At 39.4% G+C, this 25,060-nt stretch overlaps 4 protein-coding genes, 1 non-coding gene and 1 pseudogene across 5 annotated transcripts; 3 read left to right on the forward strand and 3 right to left on the reverse strand.

Moving 5' to 3' along the window:
* Positions 1–4,362: 4,362 nt before the first annotated feature.
* On the forward strand, positions 4,363–7,386 carry LOC106389391 (cysteine-rich repeat secretory protein 26). The gene is made up of 2 exons (XM_013829624.3): positions 4,363–4,823; positions 6,778–7,386. The coding sequence occupies exons 1-2, from the start codon at positions 4,482–4,484 to the stop codon at positions 7,219–7,221; spliced, it is 786 nt and encodes a 261-aa protein (XP_013685078.1). The 5' UTR covers positions 4,363–4,481; the 3' UTR covers positions 7,222–7,386.
* A 1,273-nt stretch (positions 7,387–8,659) lies between these two features.
* LOC106384414 lies at positions 8,660–9,451 on the forward strand (annotated as a pseudogene).
* On the reverse strand, positions 9,449–10,475 carry LOC106384415 (proteasome subunit alpha type-4-A-like). The gene has a single exon (XM_022697686.2). The coding sequence runs from the start codon at positions 9,994–9,996 to the stop codon at positions 9,460–9,462; it is 537 nt and encodes a 178-aa protein (XP_022553407.2). The 5' UTR covers positions 9,997–10,475; the 3' UTR covers positions 9,449–9,459.
* A 7,798-nt stretch (positions 10,476–18,273) lies between these two features.
* LOC125584590 lies at positions 18,274–18,380 on the forward strand. Its single transcript, XR_007321503.1, has one exon. It is a non-coding gene; the product is annotated as a small nucleolar RNA R71 (small nucleolar RNA).
* Positions 18,381–20,687: 2,307 nt separating this feature from the next.
* Positions 20,688–21,470, reverse strand: LOC106384416. Its single transcript, XM_013824381.1, has one exon. The coding sequence runs from the start codon at positions 21,468–21,470 to the stop codon at positions 20,688–20,690; it is 783 nt and encodes a 260-aa protein (XP_013679835.1).
* A 1,701-nt stretch (positions 21,471–23,171) lies between these two features.
* On the reverse strand, positions 23,172–24,477 carry LOC106389392 (36.4 kDa proline-rich protein). The gene has a single exon (XM_022699627.2). The coding sequence runs from the start codon at positions 24,233–24,235 to the stop codon at positions 23,426–23,428; it is 810 nt and encodes a 269-aa protein (XP_022555348.2). The 5' UTR covers positions 24,236–24,477; the 3' UTR covers positions 23,172–23,425.
* Between the last annotated feature and the right edge of the window lie 583 nt (positions 24,478–25,060).

Raw genomic sequence — 25,060 nt, forward strand, 5'->3', positions numbered from 1 at the left:
AGTTATTATTAAAAAAAAAAGAGAGCTATATGTATATTTACCATTTTATGAGATCATCGATAAAGAAGGAGGACTAAATCGGTCAGATGCCCTTTTGAGTTAACTCGGTCAGAACTAGAACAAGGAGGGTTGGTACCAATGGTGGGGAGCAGAAGAACAGTCAAAGCGATAGCCCCAGAAGTCAGCAAAACGAGTGAGAGGCTGTGGACGTCAATGGATCCATTCTCTCTTGCTATTTTGCGTGATATCCTGCATCCACTTCAAAAATTGGTTGCCCCTAAACACTCTTTTGACTCACTATAAATTAGCCTGTTCATACCTAGCCCGTCTACCCTGAATGATGTTTTTGACAAGAGGATCACGACACTTTAAAACGAATATAGGGAGTTCTGTCTAGAAAGTGCGTCTTTTCAGGTTTGAGATGTAGAGTATAGAGTCGATCTTTGAACAGTGATCAGCGAAAGTTCTGGTAAAAGTTTGTGGTCCTAGTCGGTTGCTTATATGGTTCAGAGATTTGAGGTTAAGGTATGGTTATTGAGGATTAGGAGAGTTCCCACACTTTTAAACATTTTCCCTGTTCTTGATACTTGCCTTGTTCGAGGACAAAAAAAGGATCTAAGTCTGGGGGAATTGATATATGATGTTTTTGACATCATTGTGTATATGCTTTCTAACTTGTTTTCGTTGTTTTATTGGGTTAGTCTAGTCTTTTAAGAGTCATTTCAGGTCTGGAGAAGATTGAAGAGCTTAAGGAATAGGCATGAAGAAAAGAGCAAGGATTGGAGATTTCCCCTGAAGAACAATCCGCGGAGCAGTCTGACGGTCGATCCTACCAGGAACAGCTAGACGATTGTTCTCGATAATTATGGAAGTTTTCATATCTTCCAAAGATTTTCCCTAATTGCCGATTCTCCACTCTGAAGTCTATGGGCACCTCCATATAAAAGCGACCCCTATCTATCTTATTTCTTTACGCTAGATTTTGGTAAACAGACCTAGACCTATTCTTGGATATTGCTATTGTAAGGGAGACGGCTCCTCTTCTTGACAGAGAAGATCATCCTAAACCCCATTGTTTTACCTTTGATTTACAAGCAGTATTATTCAGTTATTATGTCCTGTTCATCTTGTGTTATATGGCTGAGTAGTCGTCTAGCTTGTCTAGGGTTCTAGGGTGTTAAACGCAAGATTACACATAAATAAGCACTTATCGTTTCTTCGTTCATTCTAGTTCTTAATGCTAGTTCTAACCTGATCACTTATTGCTAGATCTTAGTACGCTCACCCACTAACCGTGTAGTAGTCTACCTGATATCGAATGAATGAGCTGAACATCTCTAGCCAGCAAAAGTAGATGCTAGAGTGTTCAGTGAACTTATCGAACTTGATCTCTATAGTTTGCGACCGATCCTTGATCCAAACGACAGTTTAGGCGTCAAGGTCGGACCGCAAAGGGAACAGCACCACGACAGGGGGCTGTTCTACTAAGAGTGATCTGTGTTCTAGATCGTGTCTTAACGAGCTTGAATAAATGTTTGGCTAAGTTTTAACACTCGATGAGAAACCCTAGATCAGCTTATTCTCAATATCGAATCTAGACCTTTTAAAATCTTTTACTTTACTTGCAAGTCACTACTTAATTCAAACTCCATTTTAGTTTTAGCTAAGTTGAAAACGCATAAGAATAAAGTGTAGACTGGTCCTCTGGATTGAATCTCAATTATTACAATTATCACTGTTAACTTGACAGTAGGAAATGTTCAGTTTTAGTGTATCAGGCAGCCACTGTTCCAGGGTTCGCAAGAGCCAACCTCGACAAGTAAGAAGGCAACGTTTTGTACGCATCTACTGTGTTGCCAATGCCACGCTCCAACGCCAACTCTCTAGACTTCCAGGCTTTCAAGTAAGAGATAGGTATGTAATGGTCGTACTCATGAACTCCCTAAGTGCACCTGGCCTTGGCCCAGATCCCCACTTCCAAACTTGTTGCTAACCATTTCTCCAATAAGGCTTGAAGTAGCATGCCGCTTGAAGTCGCCACGTTCATCCACCGTGCAGCTGTGTCCCTCATCCAGTCTCTTGATTTGGAACTGGGGACACCCTCGAAGCTTAGATGCTGACACTCTCCAATTACAATGAGCCCCCCCCCCCCCCCCCCCCCGACAGACAAGAATCATTTTACAAGGCTCTGAGCGACGACATAAAAACCGAAAATTGTTGGCCAGAGCATAGAGAGACATGTGAGTTTTGAAAGCAAAGCGGTCAATGAAAACCTGACCCACAAACAGATGCTTCTCTCCTTCGTCCTCTGTACCTGTTTAAATCATATACTAACTGTTATCATTCACATATAACATCTATCCATTATCAATAAATAAAAAGATTATATTTCATCGCTACCTTCGTCAGTGGTGTCTGCATCAGGAATAGGGCCAGGGAAGTTTGGGTTTGACATCGGGGGCTCAAGCGCCCGCTCGCGTAGCTGCGCTTCTTCTCCCCTTCATCTTCATTACACACATTCTCTTTCCCCTTACTAAGGTACTCAAGTAACGGGCTTGCCTTCTTCGTTGCCTGTGGTTCCACTGTATTTAATCAACAAGTAACGTTAACACATACCATTTTTGTGTAACAGCCAAAAAATAACTTATTACACACTTTCAGAAGTTTCCACTAACCAATGGATAACGCTTTATTTGGTACGGTTGGCGACGACTCCGGTCCATCTCTCAAACGTATTATGCCGCCCCCATACAAAGTAGGGACCGGATCTACTGGACCAGGCGAAGAATCAGTTGTTGATTCTGAATCACCTATTTTCTCCATCGAAGGCCAACGTTGACTCCCCATAATGGCAAAAGCATCCTTATTTCCGATGGTTACATCTTTACGGATGCAAACATTCGTAAGGAACTGCTGGCTTGCAGTCAGAAAGCACTGGCCCAGCATTCCTTCCCAGAACCACGTGCCCTCAGGGAGACCCACACGACAAGTATTCTCAGCCAATATATGGGCGTTGAGGTTACCATCGCCATTACCACGGTGATCTCTATCATCTGTCCCTAACACTCCCTTCGAAGACCCGATAACAGTATAGTCTTCACGCCTTTGGAATAGGTAGCGAGCGAACAACTTCCTTGCCTATAGTGACCATCAGCGTCGTCGAAGGAAGATCAATCCGAATGGACATGAATAGTTCAAAGTCCCCATCCTCTTTCACATCAACAGGGGGAGTCGATATGTCTCCATCCGCCTTCATCCAATCCGGAAATTCGTAGGTCAAAGTTACGGCTGTTTCCAAACCCACACTGTAGCGTGTTCTCACAAGATCCATGAGACTTACGTAAGTTTGGTTCTCGTGAACCACGATTTCGTATTTACGCTCTGTTGGATCTTCCAAGAACAGCCACCCACGCTGTCCAACTTGCTCCCACACACCGACGACAAGCTTAACAAACTGGCCCATTTACACAGACAGATATGTAAACATAAACGAAATGGACTTCTCATCAGAACTGACAGCCATTTTTTCCATATCTTAAATACCGTGATAGTTATGACAATCAAAATAAATGTCGATGGACCAAAACACCTATTTTGCGGTATCAAACTTGTTTGCAGTTAAGAAATTTAATGCAAAAAGTCAAATCTAAAAGATATTAGAGACATACCTCGAACACAAAGGGATAACGACTACTGTAAAAAGATCTTCGCCACTACAACAATCTCACTCTAACAGGTTTCGTTCTCTCTCTATCGATTCTGCTTTACATTTATGTTTTCCTAGACCTCCATTAAATACACCACCAAAATCCCAAGAGATTTTTGGATAACCTGTAAATCCCCCCCATTTTTTATGATCCTCAGATGTTTCCAACGGCTTTTGCTTCGATCCGTTTGTACTTAACAGAGTAACCGAAAGAAACCGGTCGCTCGAGAAGATATCAGCCGGAAAACTATGTCAGAATAGTATCTTTTGTTTGTACTTCTGAAGATCACGCCGAATCGCAACTTTTCACCTACTCGCCGCACGTCTCGAGGCGATAGGGGCATTTTCGGAAAGGGGGACAAAAAAGATACGGCCCCAACGAGTTCTTTTTGCTTTTGGGTACTTTGTTAATTTTCTTGTCATTGGGGTATATCGGCCCAATTCTCTCTAAATATAATAAGATGATGAAAAAGGATGAAAGAGATTAGTAAAAGAACGAGAGAGGTGAGGTGAGAGCCATGCTCTCGTACAAGAGCACACACATTTTGTGTGACAGCTTTTTTAGCCCTGTTCTCTCGCCGCATATACTAAAGTTCTCAACCACTCTCCTCTCTCAGACTAAAACATTTCTTATATATAGAAACTAAGATGATGAAACGAATTTGTTTAAGGTCACTAAGGTACAAGAAAAAAATAGGAATCATAATCACTTCAAATCTAAAGTTCTCATCAAGTCTCTTATATAAACATCTCCACTCCTCAAAAATCACAAACAATGCCTTTAAGTTTTGGATCGGTCCCTATCTTGGCCGCGGTGGCCATACAACTCCTCCTTATATCCAGCGTTTCTTCCCTCAACATTACCAATGAGTATCTCCACCACGCATGCAACAACACCCAAGGGAAATACAAGCCAGGGAGTGTGTTCGAGGAAAATCTCAACATTGCCCTCAAAAACATATCCGCTTTTAATCTGCAAAAAGGTTTTGCCCTTGACTCCAATATGAATAGACCCTACAAAAATATACCTCCCGATACCGCCTTCGTCATGCTCCAGTGTCGTGGCGACTCCTACGGGTCTAAGTGTCACTCATGCCTCACCACAGCCCTCTCTGGGGTAACATCACTTCACTGTTATCTTACTAGGGTCGGCCCGGGAAGTTAGAAAAAACTATTTTATATGAATTTATATTAATTTTATAAAGCATTTTTAAAAAACTGTAGATTGAAAACAATATTATAAATAAAAATAAATAAATAGAATTTAAAGATCATGTTGTTATTTTTAATAAATATTTTTGGACTGAATTAAAAAGACAGTAATTTCCATTATTCTATGAAGAAAAACTTAATATAATAAGATTAATGATGTCCACATACAATTATGCAATGATCATCCCAGAGAAATATTTTAAGGAAAAACTTATATTATCCAAGGCAAAACAACCTTTTTTTAGTGCGAGTAGCTTGGTCTGTGTATGTTTTAATTAAAATGTGATAGTTTTCTATTAATGAAAGTCATACTTCAACTTTCATGTTACTCTTTAAATTGAATACGGTTTATCGTTATTAAATAAGTTTAGAATTTATTAGATACATTTTACTATTAATTTAGAAGTTATTAATACTGTGGAAACTTGTGTTATGAATTAACAATATATTTAAATTAAATGATAATATTGCATGGACGTTTTTTTATAGAATCCATGCATGCTCGTATGTAATAAAGAGCTTATGCTGTAGATGCGTGTAATTATCTTGCAAAATATATTTTTGCATTGATGTATTAATACTTTGAAATAAAACCGTTTACCGTACAAAATGAATCATTCAAAGTTTTCAAATATCAGAATGTTCGTTTATTAAAATAGCTAAGTAGGAGTAATATATAATAATATATTTGCGCTATTGTATGAAAAAAAAAAAAGAAGAAGTTAGGAGCAGTATTTATCGTGAAATCATGGAACTTAAAAAATAAATTGATGTAAATGGGTAAAGCAAATAATTATAGGAGCACAATTTATCGTGAAATCATGAACTTTAAAAAATAAATTGACGTAAATGGGTAAAGCAAATAATTATTCCTAAAACATTATTCATATGTTAAATGCTCAGTATATGTATATCAAAATAGTAAATTCAATTGCATTCACTATATAATATTATATATTTTATATGTACGTTCACTAATATACTATAAACCTATTGGTTCATCTAGTTTTTTTGGTTTTTATGAGCTATTTTACAGATTAAAATAAATAAAAACATTTTATTGTATTTTCGACACATGTAAATCCAACTAAAATCATTGTACTCGGTTCTGTTGATTTACATTAATTTTTCTTACCGGTATGATCAGATTGAATATCAACAATATCATGAGAGCTGCTTTTATGACGTATTCATAAGACGAAGAACACAACATTATTCGTTTACTAAAATATAAAAGTATACTGTTAAGACCCACACGACAATATTCCCGCATGTTTATGATTTACACCAAAAGCCTACACGATCTCCAACTCCAACTTCAAATTAATGAAACGCCGCGTTTTGAATGCGGACACGTGTCGGATTCTCAAGACTCGAATTAGTGACATGTCCACCTATGTGGACAGCCTAGGAAAGAAGCAAACCCAACTTTATATATAAATATATTAGCAGTCAAGTATGAACTTATACAAATGGGCATCCGCACACACTGAGATATATAATATATTATGTCAATTACGTACAGAAATAATAGAAGATTATAGATATATGTCAATTAGATAATGAACATATACAAATTGGCCTTAACTCAAAAAATATTAAAAGTTATATAGTATATAGAAATAAATTACCAAATATATTATGAAAAATTTAATAAAATTCTTATTTAATGTTTATGTTCCCCAAAATATCGTATCCGACTTTGATGACAATTCTTATACTTACCCTATGAGAAGGTTTAACTAACGTAATCTGATACACTTTAAGGGCTGGTAGAAAACAAAAATCTGTATTATATTTGTAATATAGTTAACGCAATATTCTTCTTTATCGACGCGGTGTCGTTATACATATGACAGCTTCGTAAGAAATGTCCGAGAAACAAAGCAGGAACAATATGGTATGACCAATGCACTCTGGATATTTCTACATTCAGTGCCGGTGACAGCAGAATCCTCTATGATGATTATTTATGTATAACCAACCCAAAGGACCTGAGCGGAGATAAGAAGATGTTCGATAAGAAAAAGAAGGATTTCACCGATAAGCTAATATCTGAAGCCGGCAAGTTGGGAAACAACAGCAAGGGGTCACTGTACGCAACGGGAGAGATGATGATCGGGACAAAGAAGCTTTATGGAATGATGCAATGTACGGATGAGTTATATGAGAATGGTTGCTCTGTGTGTCTAGATTGGCTTGTCTTGCAACATCCATTCTGCGGCGATGGAAAACAAGGAGTTCGATATATGTGTAGAAGCTGTAATGCAAGGTTTGAGCTTTACCCTTTTCTTAGAACTTAATACTGTTTGATGGGAGCTCTTAATTTGCTTTATGTTTGAATAAGTACTATATCAAGAAATAAAAATTGTTAACCTCTTTGTGGTTTATTTTCTGGTTAAATTCCAAGCTTTATAACCCATTTCTCAATGTTACTTTTGAGATCAGGCTAACAACTTTATAACCTCTTTGTAACCCATTTCTCAATGTTAATTTTTGAAATCAGGCTAAACTTTATAACCCATTTCTCAATGTTAATTTTTGAACTCAGGCACTTTATAACCCATTTCTCAATGTTAATTTTAAAATCAGGCTAAACTTTATAACCCATTTCTCAATGTTAATTTTGAAATCAGGCTAATATAACCTCTTTGTGCTTTACTCTAAACAGCTAAATCAGGCTACATCCCAAACTTTATAACCCATTTCTATTTTTTACTTTTTCTTATCTGGGTTTATCCATGTCCATATAATGTAACATTTATTTAACTTGCGTTTAATCTTAATTTAGTAAAAGTAAGTTCATGAGAGTTCTCTATGATAATATTACGGCTCACGTATAGTGTGTGTTTGTGTGTGTGACTCTGTTACATTCAGCATTTAATGTTCTATCACACAAGAATTACCTTAAAATGAGGGCACCCAAGTTTTTTTTTCTCATGTGAAACCAATGAACACTTAGGAATTTGTAACTGGTTGTGCATGAATCTACTCTAAAAGAGTTGAAGCAGATATGTCTCCATCATCATTTATTGCATATTTTGCTCTTTACCGTTGCTCTGACTTTCTTCCATTTATCTCTGCAAATAGACACAATCTTGCTTATTAAGAAGTTAAAAGATTGCTCTCTTTGCAATTTGCTTGGACACTATTCACTTCCCTTTTGTTCTAATTTTTTTTTTGGGGCTCAACATCAAATTAACTTTCCATTAACCAACTAATAGATTCAAACAATTTAACCTCAATTGAGTTTAACAACAGCTACAACGGAACGATCTAATATCATTTAAGAACAGGTTTATGGATCCTATGCTACCTAATCGATCTCGGTTGTTCTCACTTAGTTGTGGCTCTTATGAGATTGACATTTACTTACTTGATTGAAGAGACAAAGAGACCAAATTGTAGTTGATATTTAAAAGCCCTTCCTGTTTTGTGATAATTGTTCATCACTTCTTTCCCCTTTATTCCTTCGCAAACAATATTGAAGTTTAAACCTTTTTCTTGTGGGTCTTTCAAGATTCACTCTGCAATCATAATGACTTTTGAGTTTAATTATTGTTTTTTGTATTTTGATTTCAACAAATCATATGCAAGTATGGAACATTGAGGAAACTACTTGGGAACTCTACTTGTTCCAATGATAATCTTAAGGTGATCTTTAGTGATTTCCCTGGTGGAGGCGCTGATACTTTTGAGCTTGTTTCGAGATTCTGCTACAACAACGGAGAGTTACATGTAATGTCTTCAAATGTAGTCATGTTACATTGTGCTGCTAAATTCATGGAAGTGTTCCTAAACAGAAAAGTGTATGGAAGAGATTCGGTTTTGGGCTTGGTCAGAGGTTCTTCTTGGTTTGAAACAGTGTCAAGAACTTAAAACATCCTCTGAAGGTGATTCTTTAGCCGCAAGTTTGATGGATGCGCTCGTGGGGAACATCCTCTGAAGGTGATTCTTTAGCCATTGAAATGAGTCCCTCTTGTGCTACTTTTCCTTGTTCACCATATAGCAGCTTGTTTCGGTTTTCTTGTGATAGTAAAAGCACAGAGAGTTTCAAGAATAGCTCCTCTCGGTTAACTGTTTCTATGAGGTTCTTGTTCTAAGTTCTAGCTTGGTGAAACGTTCTTGAAGCTGATGATAACGCCAAAATTCGATAATCTTACCATATGTAGGTTCTTTCTATTACCAAAAGGTTAAGTTCTGTTCCGCGTCTTCTAATGAGAAAAGAGAGATTCTTGAAACCACCATTGATACTCTTCACGTGTTAGATAAAAGCGGTATTCCTTATAAGAGCCTTTTCAAGGTTTGAGGCTCGCTCTTGGATTGAACATAAACAAAAGTGTAATGAACAAACTTGAGCTTATGATTGGTCACCAACTGGATCAAGCAACACTTGACAATCTTCTTCTACCATCTCCATTGAAATCAACGCCATTGTTAACTAACATCAAACTACAAAATGGAAACAGAGAACTAACAGAGATAGATAAAGGAGACCGCACCACCAAGCAGGGAAATAAGACATGTACATAGTTTCATGCTCAGGACGTTTCAGCAGCGGGTTGAGTCACACCATGCTTCGGCCACAGCTTGGTGAGAGAGTCATGAGAGTGAACATGGTACTTAACATTCCCCGATGGAGTCAGAAACACCTCAGCAAGCTCAAGCTTCTTAGACGTCAAGCTCGTGCTATCCACCTTCAACGCAAGCTCATCCGAAGTCACATCATCCTTATAGTCTTGTCTCAGAATAGACTGAGCAGCCTGATTGTTTGCTCCAACAGCCGCAGCTTTCCAACCACCATAGTTCCCACTAGGATCACTCATATACAGCTGAAACCCATAGTTCTTGTCCCACCCTGCAAAAAGAAAAGACACTCCAAAGGGACGAAGACCACCGAACTGCGTGTACCATTGCTTCGTGTCACAAAGAAACTGAACCAGCTGCTCCACAGGCATGGGCTCTTGGTACATGAAGGTGTAGCGTTGCGCTTGGACACGAGCCGTGTTGATGAATATGTTGGCATCAGACATGATACCAGCAACGGCACAAGCAACGTGGTCGTCGATCTTGTACATTTTCTCAGAGGAGGTGGAGGTTTGAAGAAACTTGGAGGTGACTTTCTTCTCACCGATCAATAAATTCAAGCCCAGTATATTAACTTTTGATCTATTTTTTGTTAATATATAATATATGGTAACTTTGTGTAATGTTTCCAAAAAAAAAAAGAGGTACCTTTGTGTGTACCAACAGTTTTGCCATCAAGATTTTATTCTTCTTCTATATAATTCTAGTCCCAAATATAAGGAGAGTTATATAAAGAATACCTTACGCGATGTTCATGTATGTTCTTTACTTATATTAGACATTTTAATTCGATATATGCGATGTTCATGTACGTCAAGTATCAACAAGAATACCTTTAAATCTTAAAAACATTATATCATATGCTTGCACGGTGTCACCGTGTCCGTATGTATAGTTTACAGACTACATGTTTTGTTGAATCTCAGTAACATATTATACTATAAAGATACATAGATATATTGTAATATCATTTGAGTTTTTTTTTCTGACAACAAACGGCTACTCCATTACTCAAACTTGAGGTGGTCTAGGTAACTAGACCGGAATAGAACAACCAATAAAATAAATTTCCTTATGAAAAGACCTAGCAGTCTTAAGTAGAGAATCTAAAATCTGATTTTGCGTGCATGAAACATAGTTGATCTTGAAGTCCGGGAAACATATCTGCAAAGTCTCAATCCTTTCTAATTCCGTCGCAAAGCTCGGCCATGCACGAGACTCCTTGATCATAGCAATCAGCTCTTTGCAATATGTCCTAAAGCTCTGGCATGTCGAATGTTGAAGCATATTCTCCATCGCCCATTGCAGTGCTTCTACTTCCGAGTGCAAGGGTGATTCATGTAGAATGTGGTTTCGTGTCCCCATAAGTTGAGCCTTTCCCATACTATCTATCCATACCCATCTACATCCACTGAACTGAGCTGTGGGTGTCCATGACCCATCTATCATGCAAATATTGTTCAAGCTTAAGACTTGAGGTTCCTCATTTCGGTGATCTTGTACAATTGGCGGCACCATCTCATTTGCATTAAACCAGGCTTGACATTCTTTCTCTGCATGACGAACTAACTCCAATGGGTCTCCGTCTATCCCCATAAAGAGCTTGTCATTACGGGCCTTCCAAATGAACCAAATTAACCTAGGATAAGGATCCCTGTCTAATTCAGGTTCAAGAATGTTATTTTTTCTCCAAAAGAGATACTCCATATTAGCATAAATACTCGGTATCGGGAAGATATCTGGACTTGTAGGGGTCACCGTTAGGGACCAAACTTATAGAGCTAGCGGACACTCGAAAATGGCATGAGTTACATATTCGTCTGGTTCTCCACATCGTGGGCAATAATTGTCGCACCTCATATTTCGTCGTACTAAGTTCCTCATTACAGCAGCATGATCTGTTATCAATTGCCATATAGGATGACATATCTTTTTAGGCGCTTTTACCTTCCAAGCAAAGGCTTGGAGCTTGGTAATACTTGGCTCCAGTACCTCTTTTTCTTCCTCGGATTTTAATAAGTTCTGAGCTACCCAATATCTAGATTTAACTGTGTACTGGCCATTCTTATTATAGGACCAGCAGAATATATCTCGACGATGAGTTGAGCTTATGGTCAAACTCCTTATGAGGGGTATATCTGCAGGGCTAACATAATCTTCCAACAAACCAACATCCCATTCCTTAGTTACCTGATCAATTAGGTCACTAACTTTCAAGTTCGGGTGCAAAACTGGAGCTACAGGGATAACCGACCTCGCTGGTGTTATAGGAATCCAGGGGTCTTCCCACACCTTGACTTTATATCCAGAATGAATCTTCTGTCTGATTCCCAATAGCAGTAGTTTTCGAACAGCTGAAATGCTAGTCCACACATAGGATTGACTGCTTACAGAGTTTACTCGCAAAGGCGAACTCAATCGGTAGTACCTTCCCCTCAAGACCTAGGCAACTAGTGAATCAGGGTATAGGACTAGCTTCCATAGTTGTTTTGCTAATAAAGAGAGGTTAAACTCGTGAATCAAACGGACACCGATCCCACCCCCGTCCCTTGGCAAACATACTTTTTCCATTTCGCCCAGTGAATTCCTCTTTTTGGTGGGTTTGAACTCCACCAAAATTGTGCGATGGCACTCGCAAGATTTTCACATATGTTCAATGGAAGTAGGAAGGTAGACATAACATATGTCAGAAGTGCAAGCAGGATATATTTAATCAGAACTTCTTTTCCTCCTTTTAAAAGCCATCTACCTATCCATCCATTCACTTTATGCATTAACTTATCTTTGAGAAAAGAAAAGAGTTTGCATTTGGATCCACTGATATCTTCTGGGATCCCTAAGTATGTTCCCATTCCTCCGTCATTTTGTATTCCAAGTGTATCTTTAATCTCTTGTTTGACTGTTGTGTTAATCCTCTTACCAAAGAGTATAGAGGATTTGTCAAAGTTGATACATTGGCCTGATGCTTATCCGTAGTTCCTGACTGCTTTCATCACTTCTTCACATTCACATGGGTCCGTCTTACAGAAGAAAGGGCTATCATCAGCAAAGGGAATGTGAGATACCGAGGGACACGCACGTGTAACGCGCATCTCCGTTATCTTCCATTGGTTCTCTGCATGACTAAGAAGGCTAACGAGCGCGTCCGTGCATAGAATAAAGGTGAAAGGAGACAAAGGATCTCCTTGACGTAGGCCTCTGCCTGGAACAATATTTCCCCTTGGTTGCCCATTCATCAGCACTTTGTATTTCACTAATGTAATACATCTCATTATCCAAGTGATCCAGGTCTCTGAAAAACCTATTTTTCGCATGACAGCTTCAATAAATGACCATTCCATTCTATCATATGTTTTACTCATATCCGTCTTGATGGCCATCCTCTTGTTACGTCCATTCGGTTTAGTCCTCAGAACATGGAACATTTCTTGTGCAATCATAACATTGTCTGAAATCTGCCTTTCCGCAACAAAGGCTGACTGGGTTTCTGAAATTCTGTCTGGCATAACTTTCTTTAATCTCTGACATAAGACCTTATAGATTATCTTATAACTAACATTACATAAGCTGATGGGCCTGAACTTAGACATCTCATTTGGCTTAAGTGTCTTCGGGATAAGACAGATATTTGTATCATTTAGTCCATTGACCATCGTCCCATCAAAAAGGAATTTATTAACCATAAGAGTTAAATCTTCCTTTACAATATCTCAGAATTTCTGGTAGAAGAGAGTTGTCATCCCATCTGAACATGGAGCCTTTTTTGGATGCATCGCAAAGAGTGCTAATTTGACCTCCCATTTTGTTACCGGGGCAGTAAGATTGTCGTTCATCGGCCCAGTAATAGTCGAGGATACCTCAGTTAGCGCCTCCTCTATATCTTCTGGATTGGAGGACTCAAAGATTTATCTAAACTAGCTAGTAGCAATGGCCACCAACCCTTCCTCATCCTCAACCACATTTCCATTTGCATCAAGAACCTGGGTGTTTATATTCCTTGCTCTCCTTTGCTTAGTATGTGCATTGAAGAATTTCGTGTTTCTATCTCCTTCCCTGAGCCAGAAAATTCTACCTTTTTGTTTCCAAAACATTTTCTCTGCCTTAAGGGCATCAGATAGTTCCTTCAGTGCTTCTTCAATTTCCTCAGTCGTAGCATCATCATTCGCATACAAGCCTTCAACTTTTTCTTTAAGCTCTTCCACCAATCTTGCTGAGTTCACACTGTGTTGCCTCCTCCACTCGCTCAAAGCTTTCCAGCTGCTAAATATATGTTCCATGATATTTGCATCAGGAGGGAGATCAGAAGACTTCCATCCTTCAAGAATGACTTCTCGTAGCTCCTCATTATCCAGCCACCTTTTATCAAATTTGAAGGTTTTAGATCTCCTGATTAGTTTTGTTAGGATGTCTGCAAGAATCAGACGATGATCTGATCTCCATAACCTCATGTACTTTACAGTTGAATGAGGAAATTTCTCATGCCAATCCGCATTTTCTACTGCTCTGTCTAGACAACATATAACAATAATTCGTCCAGCTCTCTTTTCTACCCATGAGAGCATGTTCCCAGAAAATGGAAACTCCAACATACCACAGTCATTTAACATCTCCTTCAAAGGTAGATAAGAGCTGTCAGAGCGTTGTCTTCCGCCTTCCTTTTCATTAGGTCCAGTAATTTCATTAAATCTCCTATCATGAACCAAGGTCCATTTCTTGTTGCTGAGAAACGTGTAAGACGTTCCCACACTTGTTCTCTCCATTCTAGGACAGGATCCCCATAAACAAACGTCATAAAGACTTTTATTCCATTAATGATTGCCTCAATGTTAATCATTCTGTTATTCGAAAATAAAACATTAACTTGCAATTCATCCATATAAAAAAGAGCTAAACCTCCGCTGAGACCAAGTGGCTCAACGGTAAACAAATGATCAAATCCTAAGTCGGGCTGAATGTTTTGCAACATCAGCCTCCTATTATTCGTCTCAGAAAGAAACACAAGTCTTGGCCGATGCTTCTGACACATCTCTGTAAGGCGTCGAACTGTGAGGTTGTTCCCAATCCCTCAACAGTTCCAACTGAGTGTCCTCATTGATAAAGGTGAGATGGATTTTTGGACCCCTTCGAACCATCGTTTTTGGACGACCCAAATTTTTGCCTCTTTGAACTGAGGTGATGGCGTCTTGGTTTTCCTGTTTCACCAGCAGTACGGGTTTCATGAGACGAAGATGACCTCTTGTGTGGAGATCCCCGAAGAAGAATCTCAATTTTTTTATTCTGAATACCCAAAGGGGCACTCGGTTTAGAGCCATACTTGCTACCTTTCGAGGCTTTAACAGCCGGTTTCTGAGACTTATGTGTCACGTCTTGCACTGCCTTATCCTCCATCTCCGCAAGCTCCAGTCCCATTAGATCATCGTTCTGCACTTCGCAGTCCATCATCCCACCATCTTGTTGCTCTGCGATATCCATATCATTTAAAGCGTCAATAATCAGATCATCTCCATCAACTGGCATTAGCTCCTTCGCACTCAATGTACTAAAAGTTAGATACCGATGAGACCCTTTGGAACGTTTGGTGACATTCTCATCCATATCATGATCAATCCGAGAGGGTGTAACAATAGTACTGGCCAATCTTCTAGTGCCTTGAGCTTCCCATGTGCTCTTACGCTCGGAGCTCTTGCGCTCATGAATTCTCGAGTCGTTAGATATTGGGGCAGATGGCTGTCCGTAAGAGACAACATCTCGAGTACCAGTTACTCTGTCCAAATGATCTCACACAGGCTTTGCTCCTTGTCGATTATTGATGCAAGACTTTTCAAGGGTCTAAGATCAAATCAATGTAGTATAAAAGATTGTCGAACCAATCCTAGGTGATTCTAAAGCAAAGGGAATGCAAGTTTATGCTTAAGCTAAATGCGATCCGGTTTTAAAGATTGTATGAACCAAAAACTATAAGCTAATGCAATAAAGTAATGATCTTTCTTTCTCAATTTGAAGTAAAAGGACTCATGGGGCTAGGCACTTGATCTCAGGTGATGTAGATTCAATCTAAGGGTGGTAAGATAATCAATCAAACATTTTCCTTATGCCTAGACACTAAGCTAAACAAGCTCTATCTCTAGATGAATGTTCTTTTGGTAAAGCAACTCAAGCATCTAATTTCTTAGGTTGAATGTCACTAAAGCAAACATGGAGAACAAATCCAATAGCAATCTTAATTCCTTTAGCAACTAATCTCTTAGGTAAAGAAAACTAAAAGCATTGAAGAGTTGGTTCAGGCATTTCATCATACACCTTGTGGGCAGGAAATGCCTAGAGATCTATTTTAGTATGATCAAGACTAAAATAGCATTTGGAACCCTCAACAAGCAAGGAAACAAGTAGATCTAACTTTTAACACCCTAGATCATCTCTAATCACCCTTAATCACCCTAGCCCATGAATCCAAAGATGACTACTCAATACTCTTCATGATGAGCCCAAGAATCAATGATGATTTGGTGCTAATCATGATTAATAGCCAGATTAATCAAGCAAATCACAAGAAGAAATGATCAAAGTAAGATTTTCACCTAAAAGTTCTTTCTTATTGTGATAGAAAACAATATAAGATCCCAACTTTGTGATTACAAGAGTATTTATATCTCCTTGGAAAACCTAATGGTTCCCATTAAAAAGTCTAAAATGCCCATAAAAAATGTTTAAAATCGACTAAGATAAGTCTCGGCTCAGGTAGGAGTCGACGGGGCATACCCCGCGTCACACAACCCGCGTCGGATGCTCACTGATCTTCCGCTTCATGCGCGCGGGTAGTGGAACCCACGGCCTTCATCCCGCGTCAGACCGCCAATCTTTCCTGTCATGCGCGCGGGTAATGGAACCCGCGTGGCTCCGTCCCGCGTGGCTCCGTCCTGCCTCTTCGTGACGCGGGTTGAAACGATTGACACCAACCCGCGTCATCTTCCCGCGCTGGATTTCCGATGATTCATCTAGTTTGTGCGAGCGGGTACTCGACCCCGCGTTGCTCCAAGCCGCGTTAAAGTTCTTCACTCTGTTCTTCTCGACATCTCGACGCGGGTAAACTAACTCGCACTGGTTCTCCCCGAGTTGAATTGGCTTGAACTCGAACTAAACTTCATTTTCATCTTTTCTTTAACTCCCATGCCTCTAAACACCTCCAATCACTCCATAGGTCACTCTAATACCTGATTAAGACATATGAATGCAAAATAGATCCTAAAGATGCTAAACTCTTACTCTATATGATCATTATGTACAAAATGGAAGCTTAAAACAATGCAAATATGCAAGATATCAACTCCCCCAAACTTGTTCTTTACTTGTCCTCAAGTGACTTTGCAAGAACTCATAAGAGAAAGAGGTTTGAAGGTGGGAACTCATAGCCAAAAGTAACAATCCCTAGTACTCAACTTAACATCCTAAGGAAACATAGCAAATAGCATGAGCAACTCCCTATTCAGCTCTAGCTTCTCTAGGCCTATCAATACTCCTTATGCCTCTACACAAGTTGCAATACTCATCAACCAACAAGTTCTTTAAACCAGTTCTCACATTGATTCACACACACACACACGGTGAATTCTTACAAATGGGCACATGATCTCGATCATTTGGCTAGGTAAGGATGGTCTAATATGAATGAAGAGAGAAGGGTTTAAATGTCATCATTTCAAGGTGGTTATCACTAAAAAACAAGGAGCTTGATCATTATGCAAAATTTATCTAAGATTAGAAGCAACTCATGCATACATAGATTCATTCTCATCATACTGCCCCTTTTGTTATAATCACAAGTTCTACCCCCTTTTATTATCATCTCAAAATCAAAGCAAACCCCTCACATCACTCACCCAATGAACAACTCTCTTTTTCTTTTGACTCAACTACTAGGGATTTTAATTCACTCTTTACAAACTCTAACTCTTTTTCATTCCCTTCCCCCAACTTCTCTATGATTTTGTTTTATATATATATATTTTTTTATTAGGGGGAAGGTTCTTTGTTACATAATCAAGAGTTTCTCACTTTTTTTTTATCCCTAGAGTTTTCATTTCTATTTTAATCTCTTTTGCTCATCTCTCTTATCTTTCTCACTCTCCAAAACCCAAGATATTAACATTTAGAACACATAAACCCCTCTCACCATCCCCAAATGCTAGCTTATTTTGCTAGCAAGAGATGAGAACAAATCTATGTCGCCTCCAATACTCTCAAGATTTTACACATGACAAGCTATCAAAAGAGGTCTCACTCATGCAATTAAATGTTTGGTTTCAAAGAATGGCTAGGGTTGTAGGGTATGAAGTGTCATTTGGGTTAACAAAGATTGGTATATAAAGGAATAAGATAACCCAAATGTGTATGAGATCCATGATCAAGTATGCAAATGCCCATATGCAAGAGAGGTTAAGTTCATTCAAGCCAAGTTCGGGTTGGAGCTGATCTCAAGAACAATGCCAACATCAAGCAAGCAAACAAGTTTCAAGAGGAGTTTTCAAGGCTCAAAGCGTACAAGGTTTTCAAGAGATGCTTAAGCTACTTGATGTGTTTAACTAGGATGTCATTTTGAGTTCTAGACAAGGGTTCTTTGCAAGACATTTTAAATCATTGTTCCCAATGCAAGTGAATGCAACCTATATATTCTAGACTCAATCCTAAAAGTGCAAATGATGCAACTACATGTTTTTTTTTTTTTTTTTTTTAGTATTCTGTAGAAGGTGCTAAGCAAACTCTCCTTGCTGAAACCATGATGAGGGCATTGAGACCAATAGCCTTTGAACCTCTCCCATGCTTCACTGAAACTCTCTAGACCTTTCTGTTGAAACCCAGAGATTTCGTTCCTGATCTTAGCTGTCCTTGAAGTAGAGAAGAACTTGTCTAGGAAAGCTCTCTTACACTCTTCCCAATTGGTGACAGTGTCGCTTGGAAGAGTCTTCTCCCATTGGTGTGCCTTGTCTCCCAAAGAGAAAGGGAACAGCTTCAACTTGAAGGCATCTTAAGAAACACCATTGGTCTTAGACAAGCCACAATACTTGTCAAACTTGTATAAGTGATCAAAAGGGTCTTCAGCAGCAAGACCATGATACTTGTTGTTCTCTATGGTGTTGAGCAGCCCTGATTTGATCTCGAAGTTGTTGTTCTCCACTGGTGGTGCTCTGATTCCTAACCTATGACCATTAATGTGAGGTTGATCATAGGCTCCAAAGGCGCGAGCTTGTCGCGGTGGATGTTGTGGCTGGCACTGTGGTCGAAGGTGATCAGCTCTTGGATCAATACCTCCTTGGGCATCACCAGCTTGAGGCAGATTCTCCATATCAAACCCCAACCCTTGCAAATGGTCTTGTTGCTCTACTTCTCTCCTCTGTCTTGCAATCTCCCTCTCAAGTGCTCTAATATCTTCAACTCTTGGAACTAGGTTTGTTGGACCTCTGCTCCTTGTGTTCATACACCTGAAATCCAAAGGAAGAAAAAGAAAGAAAAGCAATAACACAATTAAACAAAAATTGACTCAGTCTTAAGCAAATGACTAAATCCCAATGTCACAATCAACCTAGAATTTGGCAACGGCGCCAATTTGATGCAAGACTTTTCAAGGGTCTAAGATCAAATCAATGTAGTATAAAAGATTGTCGAACCAATCCTAGGTGATTCTAAAGCAAAGGGAATGCAAGTTTATGCTTAAGCTAAATGCGATCCGGTTTTAAAGATTGTATGAACTAAAAACTATAAGCTAATGCAATAAAGTAATGATCTTTCATTCTCAATTTGAAGTAAAAGGACTCATGGGGCTAGGCATTTGATCTCAGGTGATGTAGATTCAATCTAAGGGTGGTAAGATAATCAATCAAACATTTTCTTTATGCTTAGACACTAAGCTAAACAAGCTCTATCTCTAGATGAATGTTCTTTTGGTAAAGCAACTCAAGCATCTAATTTCTTAGGTTGAATGTCACTAAAGCAAACATGGAGAACAAATCCAATAGCAATCTTAACTCCTTTAGCAACTAATCTCTTAGGTAAAGAAAGCTAAAAGCATTGAAGAGTTGGTTCAGGCATTTCATCATACACCTTGTGGGCAGGAAATGCCTAGAGATCTATTTTAGTATGATCAAGACTAAAATAGCATTTGGAACCCTCAACAAGCAAGGAAACAAGTAGATCTAACTTTTAACACCGTAGATCATCTCTAATCACTCTTAATCACCCTAGCCCATGAATCCCAAGATGACTACTCAATACTCTTCATGATGAGCCCAAGAATCAATGATGATTTGGTGCTAATCATGATTAATAACCAGATTAATCAAGCAAATCACAAGAAGAAATGATCAAAGTAAGATATTTCACCTAAAAGTTCTTTCTTATTGTGATAGAAAACAAGATAAGATCCCAACTTTGTGATTACAAGGGTATTTATATCTCCTTGGAAAACCTAATGGTTCCCATTAAAAAGTCTAAAATGCCCATAAAAATGTTTAAAATTGACTAAGGATAAGTCTCGGCTCGGGTAGGAGTCGACGGGGCATACCACGCGTCACACAACCCGCGTCGGATGCTCGCTGATCTTCCGCTTCATGCGCGCGGGTAGTGGAACCCGCGGCCTTCATCCCGCGTCAGACCGCCGATCTTTCCTGTCATGCGCGCGGGTAATGGAACCCGCGTGGCTCCGTCCCGCGTGGCTCCGTCCTGCCTTTTCGTGACGCGGGTTGAGACGATTGACACCAACCCGCGTCATCTTCCCGCGCTGGATTTCCGATGATTCCTCTAGTTTGTGCGAGCGGGTACTCGACCCCGCGTTGCTCCAAGCCGCGTTGAAGTTCTTCACTCTGTTCTTCTCGACATCTCAACACGGGTAAACTAACCCGCACTGGTTCTCCCCGAGTTGAATTGGCTTGAACTCGAACTAAACTTCATTTTCATCTTTTCTTTAACTCCCATGCCTCTAAACACCTCCAATCACTCCATAGGTCACTCTAATACCTGATTAAGACATATGAATGCAAAATGGATCCTAAAGATGCTAAACTCTTACTCTATATGATCATTATGTACAAAAAGGAAGCTTAAAACAATGCAAATATGCAAGATATCAATTATGTATCTTATTCTCCCTCCAGGCTACACCTTGGTTGCGAACGTATGGACCGTTACCAGCTCACGAACCACCATATCGGCTGCTCCGAGAGAGATCACTCCGACGTCGAATGATCCTATCAGCATGACCTCTGCTTTCGTCACGTGAGGAAGCAAGCTCCGGATCATACCTCCTTTCACTATGGCCATATCTCGAATCATTGAAGTGCCGAGACTTGTGATCACTGTAGGAAAGCGATGAAGAAGTAATCTGAGCTTTTTTCTGAGGCTCCTTCTTTACAGACTGATACTGTGATCGTACTTCTGGTACCTGAACCCGTGTAAAGACGCCATGGCGGTTCACCTGCGGAAGTATCATGGCCTGAATGTTTGAGGAAGGACAATACTCTTTCTTGTGGGTTAGCATACCACAAGTAGAGCAATGCTTAAATAGCATTTCATACTTGATTTCAATTGTGACCTCGTCTCCTTCTGGAGATTCAGCCTTTCTCGCAAACTTCAGCGGCCGACGAGTATCTATATCTATAAGCATTCTGCCTTCCATCAGCTCAATTGTGTCATGGTGGACGTGACCCAACCGAGATCCTATCCCCTTCAGATTATTGCCAGTCCAAAGGTGTAGAGGGACACCAATCAATCGAGTCCAAAAAGGAATTATCCATGGATAATCATCATGAACAATAGGTTCCCATCGAACCAGCACAAACATACAAAATTTGAAGTGAAAAGGACCATGTAGAAGAACAGAGTTGAGATCATCTTCTGTGGTAAAGTACAGAAGAAAATTTCCATTGCCCAAGTCGTTAGCGGTAATGCGGTCCTCCATGCCCCATTGTGATGGCATTTTCTGAAGAAGCTTCTCAACATTTTTTTCTTTGGATTGAGTATCTTGCCGATCAAAGACAACTGAAATTCTGTGATGTTTTGAGAAGTGTCTTGATCAGTTAGCTTGATCGGTTCATCATCATCTTCATAGAGAAATCCCTTGCCTTTAATATCCATCCAATGATTGGATTTGTTCCGGTGAAATGACCCCATACGAAGATACGATGGTCGAGAAGGAACAGGACTACCAGTCTGCGACTTGCTGTCGAAACAAAACAAGACCGTCTATCGCGATCAGATCATACGAATCCAATCGAACGCTATGGAGACGACCAATACAGAACACCACTGATTCGGATCGTTGTTGAGATTGATCGTTGCGGAAACAGAGACAGAGGAGACAGTAGACGCGGATCTCTACAGCGGCTGATCACTACGACAAAGATCGTATTAACCAGAGAGAGATTGGTATTTCAATGGAAATAACTCAATCACAAGCTGCCCGGGACTCAAACCAATCCAGTTCGTAGCATCATTAATGTTCCGTGATGAAAACGCCAAGAGAAGATCGTCGCGGTTGAAACGAGGGGAGTGAAATGGATAGAGAGAGGAGATAGCCGGCTTCCTGGAGAGTCGAGACCAGTCCAGATCAGAAGGAGGAAGCGGATCGTCATCAGGTTCTACCGGATCTGGAAATCGCCATTGGAGTCGCCAAAACCCTAGTCGTCAGTGAATTTTACCAAATTTCAATTTGAGTTTTATTATGTATGCTGTATCACCGCATAAGATAGAACTGCAATGGGGAGTTTGTACTAAGGTTCTCAAAACATTAAATTAAACGATATTAACAAAGTATTACTTTGAGATTCTCATGTTTCTGAGATAATCTTGATAAAAAAATATGATGAATATTTATGTATATATACATTCAAGAAACTTGTTTTCAGATTCCCCTATTAAAAGCATGATTAATGGGAATTCTTAGGGTGGGGTTCTTACCAGAATATAAAAAACCGTCTCTTAACTTTTAACTAAAAAACTAAGAACCGGCTCTTAAATATCTTATTTAAGAGTCGGTTCTTAGTTTTTTTTAGTTAAAAGTTAAGAGATTAAGAACCGGTTCTTAGTTTTTTTAGTTAAAATATAAGAAACAGTTTCTTATATTCCGCCACCCCCCCACCAGTTTCTTATATTCCGCAACCCCCCCCCCCCCCCCCCCCAATTAATGATGCTCTAAGGTTGCTCTAAGTTTTTTTTTTCTCTTTTTTACTGAAATCTGGTAAGGTTACTTTGAGTTACAAGACGCTAGCTAAAGAAAAAAATCATCTCCACAGTTTACAGATTTATTTTTCCAGACCTTTTAATGCATAAACGAAATGTGTAATCACCTGAGCGATTGTAATATATGTTTGGTTAAGAATTATCGTATTTATTAATTATTTAATTTACTCTGGAGAAAGAAGTATTATATATCTTATTTTTTATTATAAGTATATGATATATGTTGTTCAAGAAAATGTATATGATATATTTGTTAGCATAGATATACTTGTCTTTATACAACTATATTAAAACACATCTACTTGGTCAGAAGCTAGGTTGTGGTATGAGGGGCGCGTATCACATTTGCATCACTGCAATGTGCATGGCTAGTTTGTATCCCATTTGTGTTTACACATTTCTTTAACGTATACACATAAAACAAAATAAGCAGACTGCGTACACAGATACACACTTGTTTAATATTTAGAAAAGGATACCGCTTTACAGTTTTTCTTCTTATTAAAAGTACAGCATGAAAACACAAATAAACCTTTGACCAAAAAAAAAAAGAAAACGCAAATAAACCCTTTTTATTGTATCAAATGAAACAAGTGATTAAACCTCCCACACACGCACATTAACCTCTCATCAAAAGAGATCATCAATCCAACACATTCTACAAAAACGAAAGCTTCGGAGACTCTTCATCAATCAAGCTGGACATTTGAAGCCAGGTGGTGGAGTCTTTCCACAGGCGACAAGAACCTCAAGAGCAATTGGGATGATAAGGTCGATGTTGAGAAGTTTGGCTTTAATGGTGGTACATAAGCAAACGGCTGCGTCTAGGTCAACTAAACCTCCCAAAACCGGACAACACTTTTCTTTAGCGTGCGTTTTACCAAGCCCGATGTGAATCAAACCTCCAAGAACGTCCACACAAGCGCCTAGCTTCAACGTGTCGATTGGGCAAGTCTCTGGCTTTGGTGGAGTTGGTGTTGGCGGTGTTACGACCGGTGGGGTTGGTGTCGGTGGCGTAACAACAGGTGGCGGTGGGCACGGTGATGGCGGCGTTACGACGGGTGGAGGCTTATGAGTGGGTGGTTTAGGGGTGGACGGAGGTGGTTTAACAGTGGGCGGTTTCGTGGGTGGTTTCGGGGTAGACGGAGGAGGTTTAACGGTGGGCGGTTTCGTGGGTGGTTTCGGGATGGACGGAGGTGGTTTAACGGTGGGCGGTTTCGTGGGTGGTTTCGGGGTGGGATGAGGTTTGGTAGGGGGTTTCGGATGTGGGTGTGGTTTGACAGTGGGCGGTTTGGTAGGGGGTTTAGGGTGTGGGTGTGGTTTGACGGTGGGTGGTTTGGGAGGTTTTACTGCCGGTGGTTTAGGCGGTTTGCTAGGATGTTTAGGCGGTTTGTGGGGGTGAGGTGATGGTTTAGGAGGGCTACAGTCGCAAGCGAAGGAGACGGCAAGAAAGCCAAGGAAGAGGAGGATGAGAAAAGAGAGGTTTTGTGTACGAGACCCCATTTTTCTAGATTGAGGGTGTGGTTTACCCAAAGGAGTGAGTAAGAAAGATATATGAGTGTATCATTTTATAGAAAGATATTAAAATATATTTTCTATATATAATTTTCAAATATGCATTTTGTGACTAGATTATTGAAACTGAATTTCCGTTTTTGTTTTTGTGTTGAAATCTAGATTTTGTAGCACGTGTAAGTCACTTAGTTACAAGTTGTCATTTCCTGAGTAGTAAAAAAATAGGACAACATTCGTTATATATATACTTCCATAGAAACTCTATTGTGGATCAACCTATGTGAAGAGGATACAAAAAATAAGCTTTAATAGTAAGTTAAAAAAAAAAAATTGTATTCCTCGCAAGGTTTCTGCCAAATCATTTGCTCTATCCTTATCCCTCTGAGTTTTTTTAATCTAGGGAGATATATATACCTTGTTATTCATAGTCTACTTAGAACAAGGAAGCAGATATATATTAGATTTCTAATATACAACCTCTGAGTAACTCGGATTCGGCCACCTCCTCGAATCATAGGATGACTCTATCCACTCTTCAATGTACGTAATATTATTTGATCATCCATGTTTTTGCACTCGGTAATTTCTAGCTATATATTAAAACTGGAAATTGTTTTGAGTAAATTCGATTATGAATAGTTGGTAAACGTACGTTTAAAGGATGGTTTTATGCTTCTGCCACGGTTGTTTAAATAAAGGAATAAAAGAGTGCAATTTTAACCAAAAGAGAGAGAGAGAGAGAGTGCAATTTCAGTTCTACGAGACCTTGATCTGAATCCAAAATATATTATGATAAGAAAAGAAAATTCATGC

The sequence above is a fragment of the Brassica napus genome, chromosome C3, assembly GCF_020379485.1.
Source record: "Brassica napus cultivar Da-Ae chromosome C3, Da-Ae, whole genome shotgun sequence".
Lineage (NCBI taxonomy): Eukaryota > Viridiplantae > Streptophyta > Magnoliopsida > Brassicales > Brassicaceae > Brassica > Brassica napus.